The 22,030-nt window shown below is 41.7% G+C and overlaps 1 protein-coding gene across 1 annotated transcript; it reads right to left on the bottom strand.

Annotated features, from left to right (window-relative positions):
• Nucleotides 1–1,146: 1,146 nt before the first annotated feature.
• On the bottom strand, nucleotides 1,147–2,235 carry LOC104246500 (uncharacterized). Its single transcript, XM_070151385.1, has one exon. The coding sequence runs from the start codon at nucleotides 2,233–2,235 to the stop codon at nucleotides 1,147–1,149; it is 1,089 nt and encodes a 362-aa protein (XP_070007486.1).
• Nucleotides 2,236–22,030: the final 19,795 nt, after the last annotated feature.

Here is a 22,030-nt window from a genome sequence, read left to right as displayed (position 1 = left end):
AAGCCAAGGACAATGCTTTCCTCAACCATGAAATGACATTTCTCCCAATTGAGCACCAAATTTGTTTATTCACATCTTGCCAACACTTTATCTGAATTTGCAAGACAATCATCAAAAGCATCTTAAACCACCGAGAAGTCATCCATGAAACTTCAAGGTAGTCCTCCACTATGTTCGTGAAATAGCCATCATACATCTTTGAAAAGTCGTCGGTGCATTGCGTAAATCAAATGACATCTGCTTGAAAGTAAAAGTACTATAGGGACATGTAAAGGTTGTTTCTCTTGATATTCTGTAGTAATAAGAATTTTGTTGTAGCCCAAATACCCATCAAAAAAGCAATAGAATGCACATCCGGCCAATCTATCGAGCATTTGATCTAAGAAAGGAAGTGGAAAGTGATCCTTCCTGGTGACGTTGTTGAGCTTGTGGTAGTCCATACACACTCTCCAACCGGTCATATTTCTTGTAGGAATAAACTCATTCTTATCATTGGTGACCACCATCATGCCCCCTTCTCTGGGTGACACATTGAATTGGAGAAGTTCACGAACTATCGGAGATGGAATAGACAACCCCAGCATCCAACCACTTGATAATCTTCTTTTTGATAACTTCTTGCATAGCCTCATTGAGTCCACTTTGATGTTCAATAGATGGCTTGGCGCCATCCTCCAATTTGATCTTATGCATGCAAAATGCAGGGCTTATCCCCCGAATATCAAGCAAGGTCCACCCATTAGCCTTCTTCCTCTTTTATAGCACAAAAAAGTGGAATCTATCTACACGTTTGTCAAATAAGAGGAAAGAATAACCGGTAAAGTAAAAAAAAGACCAAGAAATTCATACCAAGATATGGAGGCAATGGCTTCAACTCCAAGATAGGAGGCTTTTCAATATAAGGCTTTGTAGGATGAGTTGTCCTATTTTCAAGATCCAAGGACAATTTTCGGAGTGCATAGTTGTAAGACCCCATTCCTTGCAAAGAGTTCACACATTCTATGAAGCCATCCATCTGGTCATCATCAAAGTTAAGCAAGACAGCCTCCAACATATCACCAACATTGATTGTAGCACTTGTTTCATCAACAATAACATCAGTCACCAAGTGCACAAACGAGCACACCTCATTGAGATTTGGTTGCCTCATGGACTTACACACATGGAATACCACTTTTTCATCACCAACCCGGAAAATAAGTTCTCCGACTTCAACATCACAAAGGTACATCCCCATAGCAAGGAAAGATCTCCAAGAATAATCGGTACCTCATAATAAAATTCACAATCTAGAATGACAAAATCCGCTGGAAGAATGAATTTATCAACACGATCCAAGACATCTTCAATTACTCCCAAGGGCCTCTTCATAGTATGATTGGCCATTTGCAAACTCATAGAGGTGGGTCTTGGTTGCCCAATTTCTAAAGTCTTCAAAACCGAATAGCGCATCAAATTGATACTTGCCCCAAGATCACAAAGAGCTCTAGCAAACTCAGGATTTCCAATTGTACAAAGAATCATGAAAGCATCGGGATCCTCCAACTTAGGAGCCATTGAATGCACAATCGCACTCACTTGATAAGTGACTTTGATGGTTTCAAAATTCATTGACCGCTTCTTTATCACAAGATCCTTCATAAATGTTGCATAACCAGACATTTCCTCTAAAGCTTCAACTAATGGAACATTGATTGAGAGACTCTTCATCATTTGAATGAACTTCTTGAATTGATTTTCACCATTTTTCTTGGAAAGTCTTTGAGGGTATGGAGGTGGAGGCTTAGGCAATGGTACCTTAGCCTTTTCCATTACCGACTCCGGTATGTCAATAATGTGATCCCTAGACGGGCTCACCTCCTCTTCAGTCTCTTCCACGTTATAACCAATACCAATCTGAACCTCATCATTAGGTTGCACCACATTGTTCGGGATCTCTTCTTCTTGCACCACTTTCTCATCATCCACAAGTTGCCTTTGATATGCGGTGGGTGCATTCCCACTTCTTCCACTTCCTGTGGTAACGGCCATTACATGCGCCATGTTGTTTCCACCCTTTGGGTTTACTACCGTGTCACTTGGTAATGCCCCCTTAAGATGAGAATTTAGAGCTTGAGAAATTTTCCCCATTTGAACTTCTAAGTTGCAGATTGATGTGTTGTGTGAGGCAAGTTGGGCATCCCAATCGGCATTATTTTCCATCATTTTCATGAACATATTTTCAATACGCCCCATCTCAGTGTTTGAAGAACTTGGACCATGGGAAGGATAAGGAGGCCGGTTGTTCGGTTGTTGATATATCGAGGGCTTTTAAAAACCCAACCCCCGATTGCCTTGATTGTTGTTCCATCCGCCTTGATTGTTACCCCCCCCTCCCAATTTCCTTGATTATTTCCACTCCAATTTCCTTGATAGTTGTTGTTATGCCAATTCCTTAATTGTTGCCACCATTCCCATTTCCTTGATTGTTAGAACTTCAATTGCCTTGATTGTTTTGGGGCCTCCATTGTTGTTGGTTCGGGCCTTGGAAGTTGTTTCTTTGCCCTTGAAAGTTGTTCACATATTGCACTTCATCTTCTTGGTCACTATAGGAATCATATTTCTCAAAACCACTATCTTCTGGCACATAGTTCTTCACTCGATTTTGCACTTGTGGACCCTTGGTCCTTCTCTTGTTCACCATCATGTTCAACCCTTCATGGCATTGACTTGAGCACTTGATGAAGTTGAGCCTTTACTAGTTGATTCATGGTAGTAGTCAATTCGACAATGGCTTTCCTATGGTGATGCAACTCTTTGTGAAGGTGGATCATGTTCGGATCACCTTGTGAAACTTTAGCCCAGGATTTCCACGCCGATGATGTTTCTTCCATTTCATCCAAAATCTTACACGCCTCCGCATAAGGCGTAGTCATAACTTTACCACCTGTAAGTTGATTCACTTCACATTGGTTGGTTGTGTTAATCCCACGATAGAAGGTTTGTTGAATCCTGCTTTCTGTCATATCGTTGTAGGGACATTCCTTAACCATGGATCGATATCGCTCCCATATCTCGTGTAGTGGTTTATTAGGCTCTTGCTTGATTGCCAAATTCTCATCTCAAAGTGTAGCCATATGCCCTAGAGAGAAGAACTTAGCAATAAATTTCTCTGCCAACTCATCCAAAGTACGAATAGAATGGTTCGGTAATCGTTCAAACAATATAAAGCTTTATCTCGTAGTGAGAAGGGAAAAATCCTTAGCCTCAATGCATCCTCAGAGACATTTGTTTGTTTGCTCCCCCAACAAGTTATCCACAAATACCATCAAATATTTATACGCATTTTGAGTTGGAGCACCGGTGAAGAACCCCCGTTGCTCAAGAAAAATGAGCATCACATTGTTGATTTGAAAGTTACCCGCCTTAATACGGGGAGGGACTATTGCACTAGCATATCCTTCATTGGGTAACACCCGGTGTGAAGCCACTCGTGGTGGAGGTGGGGGTGGAGCGGGAACATTGTCATGAGGCACCCGGCCTCTTCTATTGGCTTGAGGTTTAGGCGGAACCTTATCAACTTGCTCATCCTAGACGTCCACATCCCCCATAGGCATATTTCCAAGTTCATTGTTTGTCGCCATGATTGTACCTAAAATTGTTTCACACAAGTTAGTAATACGGAATGAGAAGAAGATATTCCAAAACAAACCCAAATATATAGTTGTCACACCCCAAAAACCGAGGGGCGCGACCGGCGCTCGAGCGGGTAGCCCCCAGCCAAGCGGACCTGGGTGCCTTTCCTATTCCACGTGATACCCTGCGTTTCCATTACCCATTAACCAAGTGAAATAGCCATTTATAAATTTAAACACATTCTTACGAGATTTACATAACATACATAGTTACTTAGCGTGGTTTACAAGTTATACTGCCCAAAATACATAAGTACATAACCCACATTTCCTATCTACGGAGCCTCTAGAGATACAAAAGAGTGTTACAATACTTGTCGGTAACAAGGCTCCGACTATACCTTACGCAAATACCAAAATAAAATTATCGGGAGGATAAACGGCATAAGCCACGTAGGGCCCCGAGATGAAAGGGGCCCACCAATTCAGCTGATGGGAGGTGAAGGAGTGCTACTGTCGGTGGGCTGGAGTACCTGTTATGGAACAACCTACAATCATAACACGAATGTAGCACCCCCGGCAAAAGAGACGTCGGTACATTTGAATTGTACTGGTATGTATGAACAAACTTTACCCCAAGTAAAATCAAGAAATACACAGATAATAAACAGTAATAGAATCAACAATCAAATACATATGAAAGGAACAACCAAAGCCAAACAAACTCCACAATCTCTCCTTTTCCCCTTTCAACATTATTTCATCACATCAATGATTTCACAACTTTCACATATTTTTATTTCAATAGTGATTTCGATCACTTTTCCACCCTTATTACCTCGGCCACCCTTATCACCACAACCCACAACTTATACTTCGTGTTGCGGCGCAACCCGATCCCACTGGACAATCACATTTCACACGACAACAACAACAATTCACAAAGAATTTTCATAAACGCCAATACCATTTCCATCATATGCAACAACCCGTATACAATTTAAGTCACAATGATAATTGCCCACGACAAGTCACGTATGATATTACCACAGTTGTTTCAATCGCATCAATTACGATTTCTTTCCATCATTTGTTACACAGCCCTTACCACATAAACACATTCACACACACATACTTGGTTTGTTGCCATTTACTTACACCATTATATCGGGAGACTTAACCAACAATATTCAAGGCGTATCAATCACAAGAATTCGCAAATAGTCCACATAAGTAACACATACCAATTACTCGTACACCAAACAAGGTGACTTTACAAAGGTTAAAGTTAGCAATACATACCTGGAGTCGAATCCCCCCCCTCCCCCCCCCCACCAGTTTTTCTCTTCTATTTCCAATTCACCAACAACCTAGTACAGTCAATCTAGTTCACAAGTTAACACATATAACTTAGAATTGAAGTTCACAAACCCAACCCGAACTTACTTAGGTTATCAACCCCTTTTTTGCAAATCTTTAATTCTACCCAATTCCTCTTACCAGATTCTAGGTTTTAAAGGATATACATGTGTATATCAACTTCCATTTTCAAGAATTAACGCATGAGAATCCCCCTTTTTTGTTTAGATCTGAAAACAATGAAAAAGGGTTGGGGATTTTACCTGCAAGAACGGAGATGAAGACAATTACTTTAAATTCCCCGGCCTGAGTGACTTTGAAGAATCAAATTGATGAAGGTAGGACTTTATCTCTCAAGAATTCTCTCTTCCCTCTCTCTGGTTTTGTTCTAAAAATATGTTAAAATAAGGGGTTGGGGTGTTTTATTGAAGAAGGGGTCGGGTTTAAAATTTAGAAAAATAGGAGCCCGAGTTAGGTATGCGATCGCACTTTGCGATCGCAGAGTGGAAATGCGGTCCGCAGAATAGACCGCAAAAGTGCTCCAAAAATCTGAACACACTGCCTGGGTATGTGGCAGAAATGCAGTCTGCATACCCATTACGCGGTCGTATAGTGCACCGCAGAACTGCCCCTCACAAAATCCCAAGGGAAATATGCGACGGCTATGCGGTCCGCATATCCGTTATGCGATCGCATATTGGACCGCATATTTAACCTCCAATTCGACCAACACACTGACTCATTTTGCGGAGATTATGCGGTTCACATATCTGTTATGCGACCACATTCTAGACCGTAGAATTGCATTTCCTAAAAAACAGTATTTCTTGAATATTTATAACATAGATCAGTACCAAAAGGATGCGAACCGCGGCTCGCTTAATTTTACACATTCCTAACATATATTCGGGACTTGGCACCACGAGCTACCCGGTTTTGAGTACAAGTTTTCACGGGGCCTTACATCCTCCCCACTTAAAATCATTCATCCTCGAATGAGGATTTTGGAAATCGGTTGGTTTTGAAAACATGATATGCAAACTCCCAATTTTTGAAAGAAAAAAAAATTTGCCAGAGTTTCCTTTGTAATTAGACTTATCTACCTGTCAGAGAGCCCCCAAAACATTATTTCCAAGCATCATTACGCTATCCCTATTATCCCTACAAATGGTATACAATTTATTACCTCAACACCTGCACATAATTTGGCCACTTCAATGAGTTCCATTCAGTTCAACCACTCCAATACACTATACGTATTCCAATTAATCATTACCAATCTACACTGCCTTTAATCATTCACTTATCACATGAGTTCTTACAAAACTTTCATTTACCAAAAAGGGGCTTGTGCATGACTCAATTAATCACAACGCATACAATTCTTGCACGACTTGAGGAGTTACAATAGTAAAGCATTTAGGGAAAAATATAGGGTGTCTTTGCACCAGATTGAACACAACATCAGTTTACTTAGAGATAAGAGTTCGCACGATCACTACTAGACTTGTTCAAATAGATGGGGATATTTTTCTTTCATTTCACTTTCCGCTTCCCACGTGGCTTCCTCGACTTGTTGACTTTGCCATAGCACTTTAACTGAAGCAACTTCCTTGTTTCTCAATTTACGGACTTGCCTATCAAGAATAGCGACCAGAATTTCTTCATATGATAACTCTTCATTGACCTCGATAGCCTCGATTGGCACGATGGTGGATGGGTCTCCAACCACTTTCTTTAACATAGACACAAGGAACACGGGGTGCACTAATGACATTTCAGGGGGCAATTCCAGTCTATAGGCCACCTGTCCTATCCTTTGAGTGACCCGATACGGCCCGACATATCTAGGACTCAACTTCCCTTTCTTCCCAAATCGCATGACTCCCTTCATAGGAGATACCCTCAAGAACACCTATTCATCTACTTGGAATTCCAATTTTCTTCGACGAATGTCCGCATAAGATTTCTGGCGACTCTGAGCAGCTTTCAGCCTTTCCTGAATGATTTTAACTTTTTCCATAGCCTGGAGCACGAGATTTGGCCTTAAAAATTCTACTTCACCCACTTCGAACCATCCAATCGGAGACCTACATCTCCTCCTATACAATGCCTTAAATGGGGCCATCTGAATGCTAACATAAAAGCTGTTATTGTAAGCAAATTCTATAAGTGGCAAGTGATCATCCCAATTACCTTTGAAATCCAAGACACAAGCTCGTAACATATCTTCAAGCGTCTGAATAGTCCGCTCTGCTTGACCATCAGTCTGCGGATGGAAAGCCGTGCTGAGATTCACCTGAGTACCCAAACCTTGCTGAAATTTCTTCCAAAAATTAGCTGTGAACTGGGCCCCTCGATCTGAGATAATAGAAAGTGGAGTTCTATGAAGCCTTACTATTTCCTTGATATACAATTGAGCATATTGTTCCGCAGTATCCGTGGACTTGACTGGCAAGAAGTGAGCTGATTTGGTGAGTCGATCCACTATTACCCAAATTGAGTCGAACTTGCACTGAGTGCGAGGTAACCCTACCACGAAATCCATGTTGATCATCTCCCATTTCCACATTGGTATTTCCATAAGCTGAGTTAACCCACCGGGCCGCTGATGCTCAGCTTTTACTTGCTGACAATTCGGACATTTAGATACAAAGTCCGCCACACCCCTCTTCATACTGTTCCACGAATAAATTTCCTTGAGATCACGATACATTTTCGTAGAACCTGGGTGCACAGAATACCTGGAATTATGGGCCTCCGACATTACCCTCCCCCGAAGATTATCCACATCTGGAACACATAGCCTACCTTGACATCGTAATACACCATCCTCACCACCGAGTGAAAATGTCGAAGTCTTGTTATTCAAAACTGCCTCCTTCATCTGTGCTAATGCTGGATCAATGAGCTGCTTTTCCTTGACTTCCACTACCAGTGACGATTCTGCTCCATTACACACCATAACCTTCCCCTTGTGTGAGGTCGAAATATGAACCCCCAGACTGGCCAATTGATAAACCTCCCGAGCCAAAAGCATCTGATCCACTCCCAAATGAGCCAAACTACCCATGGACTTCCGACTGAGAGCGTCGGCCACCACATTCGCCTTCTCTGGATGGTATAAAATATCCATATCATAATCCTTGATCAATTCTAACCACCGTCGCTGCCTTAAATTCAACTCCTTCTGCTTGAACAAATATTGGAGACTTTTGTGGTTCGAGAACACATCCACATGGACCCCATAAAGATAATGCCGCCATATTTTCAAGGCAAATACAACTGCCGCAAGCTCCAAATCATGTGTCGGATAATTCTTCTCGTGATTCTTGAGTTGCCTTGAAGCATGCGCTATAACCTTCCCATGTTGCATCAATACACACCCCAAACCAACCCTGGAGGCATCGCAATAAACCACAAATCCTTCCGTGCCTTCCGGCAAGATCAATATCGGCGCCGAGGTCAATGTCGACTTCAATTCTTGAAAACTTTTCTCACAAATGTTGGACCATTGGAACTTAACTGCTTTCTGTGTCAACTTAGTCAAAGGGGAGACAAGGGTAGAGAATCCCTCCACAAACCTCCGATAATACCCCGCTAAACCCAAGAAGCTACGGATCTCCGTCGGGGTCGTGGGTCTAGGCCAATCTTTTACTACTGCAATCTTCTGGGGATCCACCTGAATCCTTTCACTGGAAACAACATGGTCCAGAAAGGTAATGGACTCCAACCAAAATTCTCATTTTGAAAATTTAGCATACAACTGGTGCTGATAAAGGGTCTGCAGAACTGCCCTGAGGTGATCGGCATGATCCTCCCGGCTCCGCGAATATACAAGGATGCCATCAATGAAAACAATCACAAAGGAGTCTAGAAATGGCTTGAAGACCCGATTCATAAGATCCATGAAAGCTGTCGGGGCGTTGGTTAGCCCAAAAGACATGACCAAGAATTCAAAGTGACCATAGCGAGTTCTGAAAGCGGTCTTAGGAAAATCTTGTTCTCTGATCTTCAATTGGTGATACCCGGACCGTAGATCAATTTTGGAAAAGAACCTCGCACCTTGTAATTGGTCGAACAAATCATATATCCAAGGCAAAGGATATTTATTCTTGATGGTGACCTTGTTAAGCTGCCGATAATCAATACACATCCGGATCGACCCATCCTTCTTTCTGACAAAAAGAACCGGGTCACCCCACGGTGACACACTTGGCCATAGAACCCCTTTTCTAATAAATCCTTCAGCTATTCCTTTAACTCCCTTAACTCTGCTTGTATGGTGGAATAGATATCGGTCGCGTACCTGGCAATACATCAATCCCGAAATCAATCTCCCTATCTGGAGGGATCCCTGGAAGCTCGTCCGGAAACACTTCAAGAAACTCATTCACGACTGGCACGGACTCGGGGACAGACACTTCTAAAGTGGTGTCCGCCATCCGGACAAAATGGTAGATACACCCCTTCCTAATCATCTTCGAAGCCTTAAGGTAGGAAATAAACCTACCTTTCGGCACCACACCATTTCCCTTCCGCTCAATAACCGGTTCATTAGGGAACTCATGACTCTCGTTCGGCAGTCAAGTTTAGCAAAGCACGAATAAAGCCAGTCCATTCCCATAATCACATTAAAATCCACCATTTCAAGCTCAATAAGATCGGTTGTGGTAGCACGACCACATACCATGACAACACAATTCCTATAAACTCGCGTGGCTGTAATAGAATCACCAACTGGAGTCGATACCGAGAACGGCTTATGAAGCTATTCAGGTTCTACCCCAAAAATTGAAGCAATGAATGGGGTGACATAAGACAAAGAGGACCCCGGATCAATAAGAGCATAACAATCAATGGCCTGAAGAGACAAGATACCTGTAGCAATATCTGGGGAGGCCTCTGCACTCTGGCGACCACTCAAGGCATAAAACCGGTGGGGTACACCTCTACCACGAGCTCCACCCCTAGCTACACTGCGCCCTGCTGGGGTGGAGGACATACGGATGATGTGGCAGCTGAAGAACCGGATGATTGAGCAAATCCCCTACCCATGCCCTGACTGGGCGCATGGCAGTCCCGCTGGACATGACCTCTCACCTCGCATCTATAACATACCAGAATATCCAAATAACAAGTCTCGGAATGGAACCTCCCACACTTGGGGCATGAAGCCCTCCCTTGCTACTGTGATCTCCCTCCTGGACGACCGGAATGATGGGGTCTCCTACTGTCTGAACCTGATCTCAAGTGACTGCTCTGCTGATAACTGTGCACAGATAGCGGTGCGCTTGCTGAGGACTGGGCATATGATTGGGATGGCCCAGATGCCCCTCTCCCCGGAATTGGTCTCCCTGATTGACCCGTTGATCGGGCCCTGCTGCTACTCTCCCTTTCTGCCCGTATTTTCAACTTCCTAGCCTCTGTGGCCTGAGCAAACCCCACAATCTTCCCATAATTCATATTTGAGTGTAAGGACGTCGTAGAAGCCTCATTAACCACCAAAGGACTAAGACCCTGAACGAATCGCCGAACTCGAGCATCCATGGTCGACACTAACTGAGGAGCATACTTGGACAACCTCACAAACTCCATGTGGTACTCCCAAACACTCATACTACCCTGCTTGAGGACCTCAAACTCTGTGGCACGGGCCGTCATTGTCTTGGCAGGCAAGAAGTGGTCCATGAATGCATCTACAAACTCATCCCATCTAGCCGGAGGTCTTCCCTCCCTACGGGAATCCTCCCACATCTCGAACCATGAATACGCTGCTCCCCTCAATTTGTATGAAGCCAACTCAACCCCTTCCGTCTCTGTAGCCTTCATCACTCGAAGGGTCTTATACATTTCATCAAGGAAATCCTGCGGATCGGCCTCTAGGTCTGTGCCCGTGAACTCTGGAGGGGCCAACCGCAGAAACTGGTTAACTCTAGAGCTGGCGGAATCTCCCTGTCCACTGGTTAACTTTAGGCCTGAGCGGCCACTAACTGGACCAACATATGGATGGCTCCTCTAAGGTCCCCATCAGAAACCCCGGGACCGGAAGCTGGAATTGCATCAAGATCAGGAATATTAGCGGGAGGGATGGTAGCACCCTCTGCCGCAGCTGGAACAAGAATACTTGGATCTGGAATAGATGGGCCAGGCAAATTCAATACCGGGGAGTCACTCTCACCCACGACATCAGGTACATGATTCATAGCCACACTTGGGGTGGCATTGGCCCCGAGGCCGAGTCTAGCTCTCTTTTTAGGTGCCATTACTGAAAATTTGGAACAGAGCACGAGTTAGATGTAAATACTTCCACTTTTCACTTCACCGCACGATATAGAGTAACAAAGAAGAAGGTAATTTCCTAAATTCCCATGTAGCCTCCAACTTATAGATGTGGTCGACAACACACTGATAAGAAGGACTCTACTAGACATGGCTCCAATACATCCTAGGACACTTTAAAACCTTAGGCTCTGATACCAAGTTTGTAATACCGCAAAAACCGAGGGGCGCGACTGGCGCTCGACCGGGTAACCCCCAGCCAAGCAGACCTGGGTGCCTTTCCTATTCCATGTGATACCCTGCATTTCCATTACCCCTTTAACCAAGTGAAAGTAGCCATTTATAAATTTAAACACATTCTTACGAGATTTACATAACATACATAGTTACTTAGCGTGGTTTACAAGTTATACTGCCCAAAATACATAAGTACATAACCCACATTTCCTGTCTATGGAGCCTCTAGAGATACAAAAGAGTGTTACAATACTTGCCGGTAACAAGGCTCCGGCTATACCTTACGCAAATACCAAAATAAAATTATCCGGAGGATAAGCGGTATAAGCCACGCAGGGCCCCGAGAGGAAAGGGGCTCACCAATTCAGCTGATGGGAGGTGAAGGAGTGCTACTGTCGGTGGGCTGGAGTACCTATTATGGAACCACCTACAATCATAACACGAATGTAGCGTCCCCGGCAAAAGAGACGTTAGTACATTTGAATTGTACTGGTATGTATGAACAAACTTTACCCCAAGTAAAATCAAGAAATACACAGATAACAAACAGTAATAGAATCAACAATCAAATACAAATGAAAGGAACAACCAAAGCCAAACAAACTCCACAATCTCTCCTTTTCCCCTTTCAACATTATTTCATCACATCAATGATTTCACAAATTTCACATATTTTTATTTCAATAGTGATTTCGATCACTTTTCCACCCTTATTACCTCGACCAACCTTATTACCTCGGCCACCCTTATTACCTCGGCAACCCTTATCACCACAACCCACACCTTATAACTTCGTGTTGCGGCGCGTAACTCGATCCCACCGGACAATCACATTTCACACGACAACAACAACAATTCATAAAGAATTTTCATAAACGTCAATACCATTTCCATCATATGCAACAACCCGTATACAATTTAATGCACAACGATAATTGCCCGTGACAAGTCACGTATGATATTACCACAGTTGTTTCAATCGCATCAATTACGATTTCTTTCCATAATTTGTTACACATCCCTTACTACATAAACACATTCACACACACACACTTGGTTTGTTGCCATTTACTTACACCATTATATCGGGAGACTTAACCAACAACATTCAAGGTGTATCAATCATAAGAATTCGCAAATAGTCCACATAAGTAACACATACCAATTACTCGTACACCAAACAAGGTGACTTTACAAAGGTTAAAGTTAGCAATACATACCTGGAGTCGAATTCCCCCCCTTTTTTTCTTCTATTTCCAATTCACCAACAACCTAGTACCGTCAATGTAGTTCACGAGTTAACACATATAAATTAGAATTGAAGTTCACAAACCCAACCCGAACTTACTTAGGTTATCAACCCCTCTTTTGTAAATCTTTAATTCTACCCAATTCCTCTTACTAGATTCTAGGTTTAAAAGGACATGCATGTCTATCTCAACTTCCATTTTCAAGAATTAACGCATGAGAATCCCCCTTTTTGTTTAGATCTGAAAGCAATGAAAAAGGGTTGGGGATTTTACCTGCAAGAACGGAGATGAAGACAGTTACTTGAAATTCCCCGGCCCGAGTGACTTTGAAAAATCAAATTGATGAAGGTAGGACTTTATCTCTCAAGAATTCTCTCTTCCCTCTCTCTAGTTTTGTTCAGAAAATATGTTAAAATAAGGGGTTGGGGTGTTTTATTGAAGAAGGGGTCGGGTTTAAAATTTAGAAAAATAGGAGCCCGAGTTAGGTATGCGATCGCACTTTGCGATCGCAGAGTGGAAATGTGGTCCGCAGAATAGACCGCAAAAGTGCTCCAAAAATCTGAACACACTGCCTGGGTATGTGACAGAAATGCAGTCCGCATACCCATTATGCAGTCACATAGTGCACCGCAGAACTGCCCCTCACAAAATCCCAAGGGAAATATGCGACGACTATGCGGTCCACATATCCGTTATGCGATCGCATATTGGACCGCATATTTAACCTCCAATTCGACCAATACACTGACTCACTTTGCGGCGATTATGCGGTCCGCATATCTGTTATGCGACCGCATTCTAGACCGTAGAATTGCATTTCCTGGATAACAGTATTTATTGAAGTTCTTTAACATAGATCAGTACCAAAAGGATGCGAACCGCGGCTCGCTTAATTTTACACATTCCTAACATATATTCAGGACTTGGCACTACGAGCTACCCAGTTTTGAGTACAAGTTTTCACGAGGCCTTACAATAGCTAACACCATTTTAACTCCCCGACAACAGAGCCAAAAATTGATGACGTCCACAATACACCTTGATAAAAGATATGATACAGTCATATGCAATATAAATTACCCAACTATGAGTCGAGGTCAAATCCACAGAGAGTTATGAGGGGTGCTAGGAGTATATATTTGAAGCAAGCGAATGGGTTATCTAAGATTTCACTTCCACAATAAAGTTTTGTTTTCTACTTCTACTGCTACTCTAAAGAACTATAAGCTAAGGAAAATAGACTAGAGATGAATGTTTTTGGTATTTTTCCAAATAGTTTAAAAGCCTAGGGCTGTGACCATAATCCTGGTATTTTCCTGATGGGATAAAGATGTTAATGCTTGTTTTTGTATATTGGGTGTATTATAGCTCTCAACTCTACATTACTCACTCAGTACCTCTCGTTCAGAGAGTGATTTTGCCCAATTTGCCTTTCTCAAGTACAAATAGGTATCAAACAAAATAGTTGATATGAGCTCTAGTCGGATTCTTACTATCTCTAGTTTGAAAACTTTAATCAGGCTAATCAATCTCTCCATTAACCCAATTACTTGTTAGCCAAGTTATCCTAGACTAGGCCAATCTTTCTCAACTAGAGACTAAGTCAAAAAGGCATGAATCAATGTTTGCAGCCATTAATTCTAAAATTTAAACATGAACTAAGCTAAATAATCAATACACAATCATAAACAAGCATTAAATTAATTACCCATAAGGTTTACACACTAGGGTTGGGTCACAACCCTAGTAAGAATCTAGCTACTCATAATGGAAATTGCAGAAAATAAAGCTAATTAAACTCATAATGAAAGATTAAAATGATGAAATCTAATGTTAAAACACTCAAATAATCTAGAAATTCATAAAATGGTAAAAAGAAACGGCTACAACAGCTTTGTATGTTCAAAATTTAACCTAATTTTGTGAAACTCGTCTATTTATACTGGGCTAAAAATCACTGACAAAAATACCCCTCAGGAGGTTCTGTGGCTGCACAATTCCATGTGTGGTCTGCAGATTTCTTTAGATGGCAGGAATGTTAGTTTTTTTGCAACTACACATTTTTGGATTGCGGGTGCGAAGCAACTTCTGCGGCTGCACAATTCTTGTGTGGTCCGCACTTCTGGAAGGCATCAGGATTTGGTCTTCTGCACATTCTCTGAACTTGAAAATATTTGTCAATACAAGCCCAGTTCTGCGGCCGCACAATTCATGTGCAGTTTGACCATCGCTAAAAATCCTTTTGGGTTCTGTTGCTTGGTTTGCGGCCGTAGATGGAATTCTGTGATCCGCGATTTCTTCTGCGGCCGCAGAATTCCTTCTGCAGACCGCAGTTCTTTGCTTTTGCACCTTTTATTGCCTTGTGCTTCGGAGTACTCCCTTTTTAGTCGGATTTTATCATGGGATACCAAACATCCAACATTCCTGCAATTTGCACAATTTCTTTAGTTTTGATAACACAGTTCAATTCTTTCAGACAAAAACAAAAGCAAAAAAAATGCTAATAAGTAGTCAAAATTCTCACTTGTCACTTGCTGCTGATGAATCGCTTCCCGTTGTCACACACGATCTCCGCCAGAATCCCCAACTGACATATTATGTGGTTCCAAATAAAATCACGACTTCTTTTTCTCGGACTTTGTCGAACGCTTGAGCTTCAACCTATTTAGAAAAATAGTCAGTCATAAACAATATGAATTGAGCCTTATCAGGTGCCTATAGCAGGGGGCTGACGATGTCCATTCCCCACTTCATGAATGGCCAAGGGGACAAAACCGAATGCAGTAACTCTTCGGGTTGATGAATCATCGGTGCATGTCTTTGACAGTCGTCGCTTCTTTATACAAAGTCCTTTGAATCCTTCTGCATATCGACCTCGTAATAGCCGACCCTGATTATCTTCTGATCCAAAGATTCTTCCCTCGAATGGTTTCCGCAGGTACCCTCGTGAACGTCTTTCAAGACGTATTTGGTGTCTCCCGGCCCCAAGCATATGGCAAGCGGGCCATTGAACATTTTTCTGTACAAAGTATCTTCGGACAGGCTGAACCTGGCCACCTTCGTGCGTAGAGCTCTCGATTCTTTAGGGTCTGAGGGTAATGTCCCAGTCTTCCAGTAGTCTATGTACTTATTTTTCCAATCTCAATTTAAACTTATTGAATTTATTTAGGCGTGGCCTTCTTCCACTACCGATTTCATGAGCTGCACAACCGTTCCTGAGTTAAAGTCGTCATCATCAACTGATGAACCCAAGTTTGCCAGAGCATCGGCCTCGCTATTTTGATCCCGAGGTATGTGTTGAAGGGTCCATTCCTTAAATTGATGCAGCACCACCTGCTTTGTCTAAATACCTTCACATTTGTTCCTCTTTTACTTTGAACGTCCTATTAACAAGATTTACCACAAGGAGGGAATCATATTTAGCTTTGACCACCTCTGCCTCAAGGTTTTTAGCCAATTCGATACATGCAATCATGGCCTCATACTCAGCCTGCTTTCAACTTTCTGGAGGCGCTTGGAAAAGAGAGCGCCAATTTCTCTAGGCGAGGATACCTTGTTTCGGCCTCGCCTTGAGTTCTACTAACATAAAAAATAGGAAATTGTGTACCTTCCTCTTCACGGACTAGGACTCCGCTTACCACCACTTCGGATACCACCAAATAAAGGTACAGTTGTTCATTCGCCTACAGAATATGGAGTAGGGGTGGATTCAAGAGGTACCGTTTGAGTTCTCCCAAGGCTTGCTGAAACTTTAGGGTCCAAGAGAACTTATTATTTTTCTTCAATAGTGAGAAGAATCAATGGCTCTTGTCCGAGGACCTCGATATGAACCGGCCCAGGGCGGTTATACGCTAGGTTAGCCTCTGAACAACCTTAACTCTATCCACTATGGTTATTTCTTCTATGGCTTTGATTTTATCAAGGTTAATCTCGATCCCTTGGTTGGACACCATGCATCCAAGGAACTTCCCAGATCCAACCCCGAATGCACACTTCTCGGGGATCAGCTTCATATTATATTTCTTCAATACGTCGAAGGTTTCCTGCAAATATTTCAAATTGTCCTCTCCTTGTAGGGACTTAACTAACATGTCGTCAATATAAACTTCCATTGATTTTCCTATTTGTTCTTCGAACATCCAATTTACTAGGCATTGATAAGTGGCACCGGTGTTCTTTAGCCCGAACGACATTACATTGTAACAATAGGTGGCGAACTTAGTGATAAAGGATGTCTTTTCTTGATCGCCTCGGTCCATTCGGATTTTGTTGTATCCGGTATAGGTATCGAGAAAATTGAGTATCTCATGCACGGCCGTCACATCGATCATGCGATTGATGTTAGGCAACAAGAAAGAGTCTTTGGATCATGCCTTGTTCAAGTCTTTATAATCTACGCACATACTTAATTTATAACCTTTTTTACGCACTACCACTACGTTAGCTAACCAGTCTGGGTATTTAACTTCCCGAATGAAACCTATTTTAAGGAGTTTAGATACCTTATCTTTGATAAAGGCGATCTTGGCTTCAGATTGGGGCCTCCTCTTCTATTTAACTGGGTGTAACTTTAGATCCAAACTCAGTTTGTGAGTAGTTATCTCCTACAGGATCCTTGTCATATCAAGATAGGACCAGGCAAAACAAGACATGTTAGTTTTAAGGAAACTAATGAGTTCTTTCCTGAACTCGGGGCTCAACCTTGTGCCCAGGTATAACTTTTGATACGGTAGGTGTTTGGTCAATATTACATGCTCCAGCTTTTAACTGTAGATTTGGTGGAATCGGTATCATCGAATGAACGATCTAGGAACTCCGTAATCATCTTCTTCATCGACTTCTTGTCTCTATGGTTCGACTGGGACCGACACCAATGACTGCTATTTGGTTTCGGCCTTTCTATCCGACTCCCTGCCTTTCAACATTGTGACGGCAGGTACTGGGAGTACTTCATCAACTGCGAACATTTCCTTCGTGACCGGTTGTTCTCCGTACATTGTTTGGATTCCCCCTGATGTAGGGAATTTTAATACCTGGTGCTGGGTCGATGGTACTCCTCTCATGTTGTGAATCCACAACCTTCTGAATAGAGAATTATATCTCATATCCCCTTCGATCACATAAAATTTTATTTCCTAGGTGGTTCCGGCAGTGTTCACAGGTAGGGTAATCTCCCCTTTAGTAGATTCGCACGTCATGTTGAACCCATTCAATACCCAAACTGCTGGCACTATCTGGTCTTGGAGACCGAACTTTTCTATTACCCTCGATCTGATGATGTTGGCCGAGCTACCTGGATCAATCAACACATATTTAACCTGAGATTTATTGATATGAAGGGATATTACTAGTGCATCGCTATGAGGCTGTACGATGCCCTCGTTGTTGAACGAAATGGTTCCCTAAGAGACGTAATCTCGGGTTCGTTATTCCCTTGTGATGGATACCTTAGTGCGCTTTAGTATGGGTCCTTGTGGGACATCGGCCCCTCCAACGATCATGTTGATGACGTGTTATGGTTCCTCCTATTCGGTTTGCTTGTCGGAGTCCCTGTTCTTGAAGTGATTTTTAGCTCGATCACTCAAAAATTTCTGAAAATGCCCGTTATTTGTCATCTTCTAAGTCATTCCCTTGATGGCATGCGTGTAGGTAGTTACATGCCCATTTGGATCCGTGGTCCCCTTATACTTCGGAATATCGGGAATACGAAACTTCTTCGAGATTGGCTATGGAGCCGCGCTTGGAGGGAAAGGATTTTGGAGAATTTTTTTGGAATCCGGGCCCTTCAATATCGGGGGCGCTCATGGGATTTGATCAACTCTAGAGTTGTCGGTTTCAATTTTTTTTGTCGTTATCCTCAATTTTCTTCTCCCTAAATTCCACCCGCTTTGTCAGTTCCTCAAGCATCTTAATTATTTTAGGGTTGGCCCAAGTTTCAGCTTCACCCGGCTTTCGGTAACTTGCTCGTTCCTTTGCGTGTTTTCCGAGATTGTTCGGCCTCAATTCTGCTGGGGGCGCTGCTTTAATTTTGCATATGTGTTATCGCTGCCTACTGGGCTTGCAACATTTCAAAAATTACCCTCATATTGATCACGTCGCCCTCACCTTCGGGCGTCCCTCGAGTCTTTAGTCGGGCTCCTCCACGAACATTGTTCTTAGGGTCACTCTGTAGGTTGGTGTCGATGGACACATGCGAGTTGGCATCGATTGGATCCGCAGCTAGGACTCCGTCGGGATCAGTAGGAGGCACCTCATTGCTAGGTGCTATGCTGTGGTTTTCTCCATGATGGACAAAATCAATATCATCGTTGAATTGAGCAGACTGAGAGTTTGACATTCTTAAGTAGATCCGAAATTACAATCTCAAAAAACAAGCGTACAATATAGTGCGTTATGGAAATTTGTATCAAACTACCACGATTATCCCTAGCCCCACGGTGGGCGCCAAAGTATTTACCCTAAAAACTGGATAACAATTGAATTTATATGTGATTTTAAGGATATGTGGATTAATTCGATACAAGTGATTCATGACTTTAGATATGTAAACAAAATACAGAATAAATTATCAAACCAGTAATGATGGTGAGTCCGGGCTCGGTCGAAAGCTTAACTAGAAGTCTGCCTTCAGTTTCGATCCAACACTTATGAGGAACTTATCAATAGAAACAAGAAACTTTTGATAACTTGTAAAAGCAGAGAAAATAAATGTATATTGCCTTGGGATGCATGTTACGGTGTGTCTAGTGAATAGTTAGCTTTCCCTTTATATAATAGGGGAGTTTTACCCTAAGTACAATTCTAAAAAAAGTAAAAATCTTTCTTTTTGCTAATCACTGATCTATCGTTGATGCGGATCGAGATTCACTTAGTGATATCCGGCTGGGTACTGATATCATGGCCTTTTGTTAATCGTGAGCGGTCGTTCGGCAATGCTTCCCAAGGTCTCGTTACTCGAATTAGGTCCGGGGGCACGATCTCGATGGCTCCAAGGGCAGGTGTTTTGTTCGGACTTTGATACGAGCGGCTCCCATCTTTGATTTCGACCACACGCAGTTAAGTCCTTTCTTTGTGCACCCTACCGGGGAATCGGGGTACTTGTTACCCCCGGTTTTACACATATACATAGGGAGCAATTACACTCTTGTTTATGTGCAATAATAATCTGTTTGTAGCTCAAAATTGGAAACCGAAATTGTAACTATGACAATATATTGTTAGGAAAGTTTACTGCATGGCACAAGTAGTAAATTTTCAGGAAATTTGTCCACTTAGATCTCATACCTAATATTGAATCTTCTACTCAATGTATCTTGAAGAACTATATCTATATAATAACTTTCAAACTTTTATTGATGACATAGCAGTAAATCTTAGCGTAAGATTACTAGATGGTAACAATATTATGGACTGGTTAATTAGATACCATATATTAAGAAAACAAAGAAAGTAGATTACCAAAATATTGACAGTAAGACACGTTATAAGAAGGAAGTTGTTGAAGGAGTTTGCAAACTGCAAATCATTGATCCGAGGTACAAGATGACAATGTCCTTGAGATCACTTGTTATTCTAATACTCCTTTTTGCTGTTGTATCAGGTATTACATTCAATTTTGTCCTTTTACCTAAAGTAGAAATTTCAATCAGATCTTAACAGTCCTTTCCTCAATTTCTTTTACATAGTTATAAAGAAACAATTGGAATCTAATAGGTCAATTACAAGTGGTCAGGAAGGCGCTGAATTTGAACTCATCAAACTATAGTTCAAATTTAATCTCCGGCCACTAGATGCATGTTCATAATTTTATTTCTAGTCGCTTAGAAACTATCTCTTGAAGGGGATCTTGGAGCAACAATAAATTTATTTTCGTATGATATATGGTCAAAGGTTCGTGCCATGAAAGTAGCCACTAAAACTTGCATTAGGGTAGGCTGTCTACATCACAACCCTAGGTTCGTTTGGTATGAGGGATAAGGGATAATTAATCCCTGAATCAGATTTGAGATGAGTTTATCCCATGTTTGGTTGGGATAAAATCAAGGTATAATAAATTCCAAGATTAGTTATCCCGGGATTATAGTGTTGTTTTTATCCCTATGGGAGGGTGGGATAATTAATCCCTGGACAATCAATCCCGAGATAATTAATCATGGGATACCTATAATTCCCAACCAAACGACCCCTTAGGTTGCAATCCTTCCTCGGATCTTGCATGAAGGCGGCACACGCCTAATGCGCCGGACTGCCCTACTACTACCCTGCTGCTTAGAAACTATCGTTTGTTAAATCTAACACATTAATCAAACTATAGTTTATACATTGACTAATTCGAAAAAAGAACTAAATTTTTTTATTTTTCTCTAATTTTGGCATTCAAGATGAGAGAATCACTTTAATTAGTGTTGTGGATGCAGATGAGAGAAGTATGGCAGTAGTGAATGGATTCAACACATGCACTATTGAGATAGGATTTAACATATGCACATTCGGAGCAGCTAGAGATGGATGCTTTCGGAGATGTGTGGAAGGAACAGGACGTACTAATATTCAAGGAACTTGTATAATTAATGACCGTGGAATACCCACCTGTCAATGCACATTTCCTTGTACCTCCAAACCCAATTTACCAATTTCTAAACCTTAGATTTATTGAGTTTTTCATCACAAATGGATTTGTCAAATGAGTAAAAGCTATTTAGCTATTTAATATTCGTACTTCTATTTCCACTTGCTACACAATTGAATCCTCAATTAGTGACGCAATTTTAGCATTTGTGATCAAATGTCAAAAACAATGAGCATTTAATGTTTTCCTTGATAAATTACTCCCTCCGCTTTACAATAAGTGACCAATTTATACTTTTTATTTTGGTCCAAAATAAGTTTCCATTTATATATCAAGAAAAAATTTAATTTGTCTTTCCAAAATTACCCTTATGTATGTATCCCTAAAAGTCTTTTACTGCTCACATTAAATTATGCCGCAACATCTAATTAAAGGTAGTTTAGTCAAACTAACTATTTTTATCTACAATTTAGTATTTTCTTAATGGGTGTACCCAAGGCAAACTGGTCAATTATTGTGGATAGGAGGGAGTAATATGTTGATCTTTCTTGGTCCCATTTTAACTACCGCTTTAGCTCAAAAATTATCCCAAACAAATTGTCACTTTAGGAAAAAAAAGTAGCACTGTCAGATCTCTCTATAACATTCTTATATACTGGTTATTCAATATAAAAATCATGATTTTTTTGGAACCAATATTTATATTATGTTATAATATA

This window comes from Nicotiana sylvestris, chromosome 7, assembly GCF_000393655.2.
Source record: "Nicotiana sylvestris chromosome 7, ASM39365v2, whole genome shotgun sequence".
NCBI classification, from domain to species: domain Eukaryota; kingdom Viridiplantae; phylum Streptophyta; class Magnoliopsida; order Solanales; family Solanaceae; genus Nicotiana; species Nicotiana sylvestris.
This window is presented reverse-complemented; position numbering and strand designations above follow the sequence as displayed.

Excerpts from the sequence above, each read along its gene's own strand:
- LOC104246500 (XM_070151385.1), bottom strand. The coding sequence starts at position 2,235 with ATGGGGCGTATTGAAAATATGTTCATGAAAATGATGGAAAATAATGCC.